Source organism: Amblyomma mixtum, chromosome 5, assembly GCF_055824585.1.
Source record: "Amblyomma mixtum isolate Tamu chromosome 5, ASM5582458v1, whole genome shotgun sequence".
Taxonomy (NCBI): domain Eukaryota; kingdom Metazoa; phylum Arthropoda; class Arachnida; order Ixodida; family Ixodidae; genus Amblyomma; species Amblyomma mixtum.
In genome coordinates this window covers 166,199,670-166,209,160 of record NC_143016.1, presented here as the reverse complement: position 1 = coordinate 166,209,160, position 9,491 = coordinate 166,199,670, and the positions used below count along the sequence as shown (strand labels likewise).

General features: G+C 48.3%; 1 protein-coding gene across 3 annotated transcripts in view; it reads right to left on the bottom strand.

Annotated features, from left to right (window-relative positions):
- Positions 1-453: 453 nt before the first annotated feature.
- The window catches only part of LOC149344504 (uncharacterized), a 389,372-nt gene continuing 380,334 nt past the window's right edge, over positions 454-9,491 (bottom strand). For 2 of the 3 annotated variants that reach the window (XM_089546299.1, XM_089546300.1), the window contains 5 exons: positions 8,477-8,551; positions 6,871-6,919; positions 5,291-5,502; positions 3,860-4,150; positions 2,284-2,422 (listed from right to left, as the gene is read on the bottom strand). In XM_089546299.1, the coding sequence (XP_089402425.1) occupies positions 3,941-4,150; positions 5,291-5,502; positions 6,871-6,919; positions 8,477-8,551 (546 nt within the window). In that variant the 3' untranslated portion in view covers positions 2,284-2,422; positions 3,860-3,940. Of the gene's footprint in view, positions 589-2,202; positions 2,423-3,859; positions 4,151-5,290; positions 5,503-6,870; positions 6,920-8,476; positions 8,552-9,491 lie in introns of those variants that run through there. The other variant, XM_089546298.1, reaches the window with a different exon arrangement.

Genomic DNA, 9,491 nt, shown 5'->3' with positions numbered 1-9,491 from the left:
AAGTGCTATAAACAGTGCAGCTGTCAGTGGCTTCCCTATAATGGGTCGCGAGCTGAAGGTATTAGCCTAAGCGGATGACCTCGCGTTTTTCTGCGCTCGTAAGCCAAGCATCGATGAGATTATTTGCTCAACGGAGGACTGGTTCAATGACAGGAGCTCAGATTAATCGTTCTAAGAGTTGCGGTGTCTGCTTTTGATTGTGAGAATCGACACCTGTGGAATATGGTGGCATGCAACGGACACGTAATCCTCTCAAGTACCTTGGCGTTCCTCTGAATGCCTATAAGCATAGTGAACATTACTGGAAAGACCGTGTGGCAACTCTACAGCCCTATGCTCAGACTTTTGTCCCTCATGGTCTCTCGATTTTTGGCAGGGCGTCTCATGTAATCTGTTCCTCGCCGCTAAAATTTATTTGCTCGAACTCACCGTCGTGTGTAGATGCAGACTTGGCAGTGCTTCTGTGTCCGTTGGACGTCGCTATTTGTCGACGCACGACCAGGGCCAGGGCTAGAGCGCAGACGACGAATATGGCGAACAGGGCGGCTGCGCAGCCGACGACGATTTCGACGCTCACGCAGCTCCACGCTGAAAAATTGAAGAAGTGCGAATGAATCAGTTCGCCCCTAACGCTGCAGAGCTAAGCCTTTCACTAAGACAGTCCACCCTTGCGACAGGTTCCCAGCGGTAACAATTATGTTTTTAGTGTACAGGCAAGTCTTGCCAAGTGCAACTGCTATTTGCCTGATGCAGAAAATTCGGTAGTTATGATGGTGTGTGGCCGGAAGTCCAACACCGAGAAAAAGCATGCGAGAGCCGAACAACCACGAGCTCTCCACAAGCGCAAACTCAGCGGTTAGGACGTCACGTAGGACCCGATGACCTCGAAATTTCGACTTTTGGTACAAATCTCTTGGAAGTACAGATGAATCTAAACTACTTTTTGTCTTGAGCGTGCACCAAAAGATGTCCCCCAGCTTCTTCATGCTAAAGACTAGGCGCCAGGCGCACGTTGACAGTTGCTTTATGTTTAGTTACGTTTAAAGACTCGCCTACATACCCTTCGGCTACAGCTGCAAGAAGCCAAAGCCTCTAGCACTACAACAATCGGACGCGACGCTGGCGTTCGGTGTGTTGAATGACATCGCTCGAATGAAGCAAACGTTTGCCAGAAGAGGCAGCACGCGCATCGAAGTATCTGCAGCACTTGTCTTTGCTCGTGTGATAACTCGGAAATGAATATAGCTTGTTTCGCCTCTTACTCATGATAAAATCAAAACTTGGCCATGCATACAGATGATGTCACCGACAGTATAAAGGACATAGATCCGTGTTGACGTTGCAACGACGCTTCTAAGCAAATTGCATTTGCTAGATGAACATTTTTAAATTTGGCAAAAGTAGTCAGACGTTTGGTGGTCGCTGAACTGATGCAAGGAAACACGACAGTCACAGAACAATATGAATTACGACGGTTTTATAACGAAATGTCGAGGCTTCTTGCTTTTACAGTAAGTTATAGTGACCGACACATCGCTTGGTACCGAGGTACTTCTAGATTAATGCGATACATTAAGGCCTGTGGCAATTTCGGCCAGAATGATAATACTAGATCATGGAGCTTACACCGCAAAAGCAAGACAACAATGACATCATGGCTTCTTTCTAAGCAATGATATCTGTACAGTAAAGACGGCTGATAGGAAACAACTGAAATTCGGGGGAGGGGGTACGTTTGACTGACTTCCGTATAGGGCTGCCTTACTCGGAAAAGGGTTAACGCAGCGTTGTTAGGGGAAAAAAACAGTGAAATTCGCATGTCCGCAGTAACACGCCCCGAACAATCTCGCTTGCTAGCGCTTTCAAAACGGCCGGTCTGCAGGCCTTAAGCACAGTGGCCTAACTCTAGCTTGGAAAATTGAGCAGCGAGTCCTGCAGCGATGATTATTTATGATTGTTACAACGTTTTCTCTGTTCTCGCCCCTTGCCTGTACAGTGCCCCTTGCCATCCCCGTAGCGTAAAATGAATACGCTGTAGAGCAGGCGGATTTCCGCACTATGAGAATACATTTTGCGCTTGGCTGGTAGGTGTGTACTTTGTGACCAGTCCATTTGCTGCTTGCGACGGGAACCAGCGGTTAGCAGTAGTGACCGCAGGAGCGAACGCGAGCATTGATGAGGGAGCATGTAGGTGCAACTCACGCGGAGGGGCCTTCTGAATGCTGGCTTCGGGCTCGGCAGCGAGGAGCGTGTCGAGTAGCAGGGCCTGCGTCTCCGCTTCAGGTTCTCCCGTCCACGTTGATAGGCGGCGGACGAAGATGGAGTAGGAGGTGTCCGGCCAGAGAGGGAGCGTGGCTGACTGCCGGGAGGTGTACAGGCGCCCCGTCACATCCACCGCGTTGTCCAGGACCTTCCACATGACCTGGGAGAGCGCGAAGACCCGCCGACGCACCCTTAAATGCGGCTATGAGCAGAACTATCCGATGATCATCGGTCTCGCTTACAGCCTTAGCCGTGATGCCCGTGACTGTGAAAAGAGGGCAGAGAACGTCCCATGTCCTGTGTACTAGAGAGGAGAGAACTACCCAGGCTGGTGAATTTGTCGTATAGGTGGGATATGTACCAGTAATCGCCTGATTTCACTAGCACTCGTGAGAGAACCACAGTGCAACTTTCACCACCGTAAGTGTGGAACCGCCGGCCGGCATGAAAGCTATGGGCTTTGGTTGCCGTTCGCGTATCCTATATTTTGCTCTCTGCTAAGAGCCCAAAGGACGACCAACCAATATTCCTCTGTATAGATTCTCCTTTGTCTTTACATGAGCCCCTAAGCTTATTTGAGCACAGTTATTTCGTTAATCGTATTTGTAGCACGTCAGATTTCAAGCCTAGTACCGTGTTCGCAAACAGTTCTTGACCCATTGCACAATACCGTAGAATTGATTCATATCCGTGATATCTCTATAGTTTTATACGTTTCATTATGACCGCGTTCGTCTTTCCTTTCATCTTGAGACATTCTTCGTGGGTCTTTAGATATTCTTTTTATTCGTCAATCCACATCTCCCGATATTTTCTCTTCTCCCTGGACAGCAATAGCGGTATCTGTCTTCTGCCCCTAGCCAACACCGCGTAACGCAATGGGGATGTTTTCACATGCAATTGTGAGGAAACTACAGAGTGCCATTACATGCAGCTCGAACATGTTGATATTTGTGGCCTACGCTTCCACTCTCTACAAAGCCGGACTTGTAAAATGATTGCTACCTTCCGGAAGCACCAACCACCTCCCCTCACTGCGCCTCGTTTAGCCCCACACCCAACGCCACCCTGATTCCCGCCCCACCCTACCCCCACCCATCACCACCTTGTAGGAGCGCGATCCATCAGCCATCCACCCAAGTCTATTCTACAGAAGCGCCAGACGCAACGAGATCTCCTCCCTCTACGCTCCACAAGGTCGCACCGGACTAGATACCAGCGCAGCAGCGGATTAAAAAGGAACGGTGAATCGAATTCAAGCACGCTGGCTGGACACTGCGTTGGTATCTGCCAAGAGGCAATTGGCAGTATCGAATAAATAAATAAATAAATAAATCAGACAATAGGGTGGGGGGAGGGCGGTGTCAGGCCCTCCCCCCCTTGGATACGTGCCTGACCGGAAGTAATGTCACCAAACGGAAAGTGATGCGACAACGCATCGGGGCGCTCCTTGCGGTATCGCAACCCAGGCTGGGCATTGCTTAGGCGTCCACTAATTTTTGCCACCGGCTCTGACGTTCACCCTGCGGAAACCCTTCCACACAAATATCGGTCTACATTAAACGTGCTCTACAAATCAACTGTAATGGGAGCGCACCTCGAACTTGACTCTCTTGGAGTGGGACGAGTGGTGGGCGCAATCCCAGGAGACCTGCGCCTCGACCTTTTGCCTCGCCGACTAGCGCAGCCGCAGCAAGCTGGGCGCGGCACAGGTCTCCACCCTGTCCGCGGCGTACGACAGCAGGGTGTCCTGGTCTGGCCGTATGGCGTCCAGCTCCAGCATCAGCCGGCTGCGCGCGCAGGGTCCACGGGGCGCCAGAGCCACGATCTCCAGCTCGGACGCCTGCTTCAGATGGCTGCGGCTCAGGGTCGCGTTCTGGTACTGCGTCTGCGAAGAGTGAGGTGCGATGGTTGAGGCTGTGAAAGGACATCCCAAAGAGGCGTAGCAGGTGCCTCGAAACGTGGGGGTGGAGATTGCAGGTATATTCAGGCTCCTCCTTTAGGAATGACGCGATGCCGTTTTTCTGCGGCGAGCAGGCATAAAACGATGATGGTCGATTTGCATAGTTAAGGCAAATCCGAATTAGGTGCGCTAACGCCTTGTGCCGATTGTTCGGATTGTTTGCTATGCACTTGAGAAATAGGTCACGTGACCTTGTGACGTCATCACGACCTTTGCACTGAGTTTTACAGTTGTTCGGGGTTTTTCTGTTTGTTTTTTTAATAAATTGATTAGCTACTCTCAAGAGCTATTGACCATGAGCGCACGTAGACAGCGTAAAGTTTAACGGGTGCATCACGCTAGCGTCGTCCTTAGCCTGTATAGGGATTTCATTTAGGTATACTCGTTCTGAGAAATAAATATAATTTATGCCGTCATAATTTTAAATACTCACAGCTGAGCATAAAATTGTGCTACTAATATCATTGGAGTGGTTCTGAGATATATACATCAAGAGACAAAGCATTACATCATGTTTCACCTTTTCTGATCCTCGCATACTGCCCAAACATCTTGAACATCTGCCAGCAAACAACTGCAAATCACTGGCCGCGAGCAGTGGTAAAAGATGGACGCTATAGGGAACAACCCCCGGGAATGAGTGAAACAAACAGATGGAGACGAAAAGCGCCAATCTGGGGCCGTCTTTTGTAGGCGTTGGTTTCCTTTTCCCTTTTCTTTAGGTCGTCTGTCGTTGTATGTCCGCGACGTCCTACGCCATCGGGAAGCCGCGAGCAGTCGCAGAAAGGGAAACGAATTCTTACAAAGTTGCGGCCCCTGCGGCAGAACTGGCGGTGACTACATGCGAGCCAAGTTGCTGCTGCTTCAAACCTTCTGTCCCAAAATGTATAAGAAGCAAAAGTATGAGTGCATGACCATGCGAAGTGGAGGGGAGGGACAGCATACCGCTGCCCTCTTTATGCTGTGTATTTTTTGTGTTATCTTTTTGTTCTAACTGCACAAACCAAACACGGGGCACATGCTTTCACGTCGCCAGATCTCCGACCACTCGGCTGGCATGCGTACCTGGGCGGCCTCTTCCCAGCGGTCCCGGTGTACCACTCCCCTCAGCAGCAGCAGGTACACCAGCGCCGGTTCGGTCGGGACGCCCCCGAGACCCAGAGGCCGATGCCACGTCACACGCACCGCCTCGTCTCCGTCGGCCGCTTCCAGCCGCGGCGGGTCTGCGAACACGCCGGCCAGTTCCTCCTCTGCGGGCCCTTTCGCCGCTGCGATGCCTGCAAGGAGGAAGCCTGCATTCTTGGTGTCCGCTCGGCACTTGAACTTGCTGGGTTGTGAGGAGGCTTCTTGAATGAGCCGTCGCAGCTGTGTGATCCTAGCCTTTTTGTTAATTTCCGCAGCAAAATTGCCGACCTCTGTAGTACTTTTTCACGACAATGATAGCCAAAACGGGTACATAGTCAATAAATTACGTCCGTGCGGATCAAGTAGAGTCCGGTTCAAGATCTGACTTCACTAATCACTTGTTCACTACGACAGAATCATTATGGAGTGCTGACATGAAAGTCACAACGAGAACGACGAAATAAAAAATATTTGAAAGCTAATGAGATTTATGTGTGTTACTGAAAGAAGCTTCATTACTGGAAGCGCGACAGAGGTATTCCTAAAATGAAGCCCTCTACCTTTTCGAACAAATTAGAAGAAAAAGCGGACAGCGTTTGTTAACACACCTATTAAAAGATAGAAACAATATTCTAGGAAGCTATTAGAGCACACGCTTTGAATGTTCATACCAAATGGGCCACTGAGAGAGTATTTGCCCAGTGAGGTATCTGAAACCTATTTGGTAGCATGCACATGTCTATACATTTTGGATTCAGCCCTGAAAAACTAGTGAGGAACACTGTGATGAGCACTGTAGATAAACACTCGCTAGCAGAAACCTAAATACAGGTCTTCTCTTACAGATTATCTCTGTCTCTGAGGTGTCAAGTTTAATGATGTGCTTTGTTTGTATTTAGAGAAGGAAAAACAGTTGTGTTTCTTTGTTGCGTCGGTGCTTTTGAGGCATTGCATACGCCTCTGTGTATCCCTTCTGTACTTGTTACTTTCTCAGGGATATTTTGGCCGCGCATCCGTGGTATTTCCTGCTTATGATGGTATATTTTTGTAGAAAATTGTGTACATAATATATTTTATATTTATTATTTGCTATCACGCGCTACATTGATTATTCTGAAGCGGGAAGTCTTCTTATGGGATTTAGGGGCCTTCGTCCGCAATTTTACACCTCCTGCCGACTCGCCTCCGAATTTCACATGTCATTGAATCCAAAGAAACTATCAAGTAATCAATCACTCAATGAAAGAAAATGCGTTTAGAAGACAAATAAAAAAATGGATGAAAGGAAAATTAAAACTGAGAGACTGACTCCTCAACGAGCAAACATCCGTTCTGGCTTTTGAAGGTACTACTTGCGAGCTGTAGCGGCTTAACAAAATATTCGACAAAAAACTCGGGGAGCTCAATGTAGTCAGCTAGGTCCGGCATGTAGAGTTCTGCCTTGTGTTCGGTTCATTCTGTCGGCACCAAGTGCTAGCGGTCCCCTCTCGTTTTGTGCTACTACGTGGTAGTATACGTACCGGTTCCATTTGTGCCCTGGAAGGAGCAGGCCACCTGACAGCCCGGAAACTGCGCAAAGAGGGTTGGGAGGTATACGTTAGGAGAGCATGCTCGTGCAGGAGCCGCTGCGCTCCGAAGAACAGGCGAACAACTAGAAAAAAAAAGACGTTGACAAAAGAGACAAGAACATGGGTCCTCTGCTAACAGCTCCTCCAATGGAGGCTTTAGCCTGTAGTCGAACATCCGCACTGCGGGCTGTCTTGACTTGGTCTTTTTTTCTCCCTCCTCGCGTGTTATAAGTGCACAGAAGGTTCTTAATGCGAAGCTGTCAAAGGCTGAAAACGAAGTTTACTGATGACAAAAGAACCAAGTGAGCGATGATGCTTAAAGAGGCACACACAAAGTTTCAACGCTCTACGCGTAAGATTCCGAGTTTTCGCTTTTAGTAAGCAAAAAAAACAGTGCAGTAACCGTGGTAGCTATACTGCCCCATTCCCACCCACCCATCGTCTTAAAGCCCATCTGAACAAAATTTCCGTAGCCTAGCAATACACACGTCTTTACCTTGTGTCCTCGGACGCAGTCACATCTCTCTCCTTCTCCGTTCCCTTTTGCAACCCTTCCCCCCTTTCCCCCTGTGCAAGGCAGCAAATCGGAGGAGGTGGCATTCTTGGAAGCCAACCGGAACACCCTGGTGTTGCTCCCCACTCCTCGCCACTTCGCTGCTTCAGCGCGGGCGGGGCAGAGAATGTCACATCGTATGTGTTTTACGGAATGTCGCCTTTTATTTGACGCCACTCTTTGTGACGCCGCAAGGGCATGGTTTTCGAATGGCGTGACAAATGACCCGAATTAGTTGAGCGACAGCGGCGAGAGTAATCGCATTTTCAAAATTCTAAAAACTGATATCGCTATTACAAACGACCGGCTGCAAATAACTGAATGCAACCAGGAGCCTATCGAAAATAGTTAAAAATTTAAGTCCTAAAATTTAGTTAGGCCTAATCAGTCTACTAGTTAACATGATTCGCCATTTCTTTGATCCCTGCCAACACTGGTATTAGTATGCTTCAAAATACTTCTATTTACCTCGAAAACCGCATTAAAAAAAATTTGGAGCTTAAAAAAACAAAGAACACACCCGGTATATGTGGAAGCACGGTCTGATGTAAACGAACCGTTCTATGGCCTTCTGGTACTATTTACGTGTTGAGAATTATAAATGTGAAGGACCGTCATATTCACGGAACAGTTCCTCATGAACACACTATTTTTCTGCATTTGTGCTACCACAGTAGCAGTGAATGTACTGAGAGCAGACAAGACTGCTCCACTGACTCATGTATGCACCCATACGCTTATCACATAAACACTCCCATAGTATGAAAGAAAAGAATAATTTTGCACACAAGTGCGAATTTTTTTGCTATTTCTTTACTAAAGTAGAAAATGACTTCTGAATGTTATACGCTAATTGGAGAACAAGTTACAAAAAAAAACCGTGCCTGTCGCGCCTAACAATGATGATATCAATAACTGAATGCTCTTACTCCGTTCCTCTGATATTGTACACGGGGGTCTCCCGCAAAAAAAAAAAAAAAAAACCTGTAGGGCGGATTGACTTACGCAGATGTCTGCCGCGGTGCACATGGGTCCCCAGATGGTGAAGTTGTCGTAGAAGAGGCCGCACACTTCCCAGCACTGCGGGGACAGTGAAAGTGGTGAGAGGAACCGACGCTGCCCTGACGAACGCTCCTTGTCGGCTTCCATGTGGCTGACGCGTACGCTGCATGTGCTCAGCCGACAACGACATGCGACCAGAACACAGCGCATGTCCTCTCTGCGGTCTTTTGAGTCATTACGGGACATTTACAGGGTTCTAGAAGTATCGTGGGTTGGCTAAGCAGGCACTGCTTAGTGTTCAGCTGTGATGCTTTTGGCTTTGCATCAATGCCGCACGCACGCAACTCGCACACCTGGCGAGTATACGTAGCCCATCCATGCGCTCAAAGAAGGATTGCCAGACTGAAGATGCAAAGATGCATATCCCGAGGCAGAGCGCATGAGAGCGGCTCCGTGTCGTGTTCTTCTAGAAGCTTACAACAAATTCCTTAATATACACAACCGCCAGGTGAGATTCCCTCGTGCTTTGTGCATGCTCCCACACTGATTAAATTACTGGAAACCTCCGTGCAAGGGAACCTTCATAATAAAAATAAAATATCAAGCCGAAGAGAGAAACCTATCTCACCGAGAATATACGCTGGATCTACCAGCCATGCTTTCTGGATGTACGAGGAGTACAAAGTTCTTTTTGGATGTCGCGGCACGGTTTTGGCCGAAGCAAGTGCACTTGTTCGATGCAGTGATATGAAGCGTTCATAATCAAGACAAAAAACTGAGAGCCAGAAGACGCTTTCATGCCTGAGGCTGGCCGTAAATCTGGCGTGTCAATATGGCCGAACCGGGGATAACAGCCAAGTGCGTTCGGTCTGAAATTACCTGCACGTTCAAGAGAGTGCGATTTGCTGGAGTACACCACCGTTGATTTTTACATCTTAAAATCCTACTTTGCACCAAAAACTGCTGCATTCTACAAATTCGCTGTTTTTCGAAGTGCCTCCTATAAAATATAAATCAT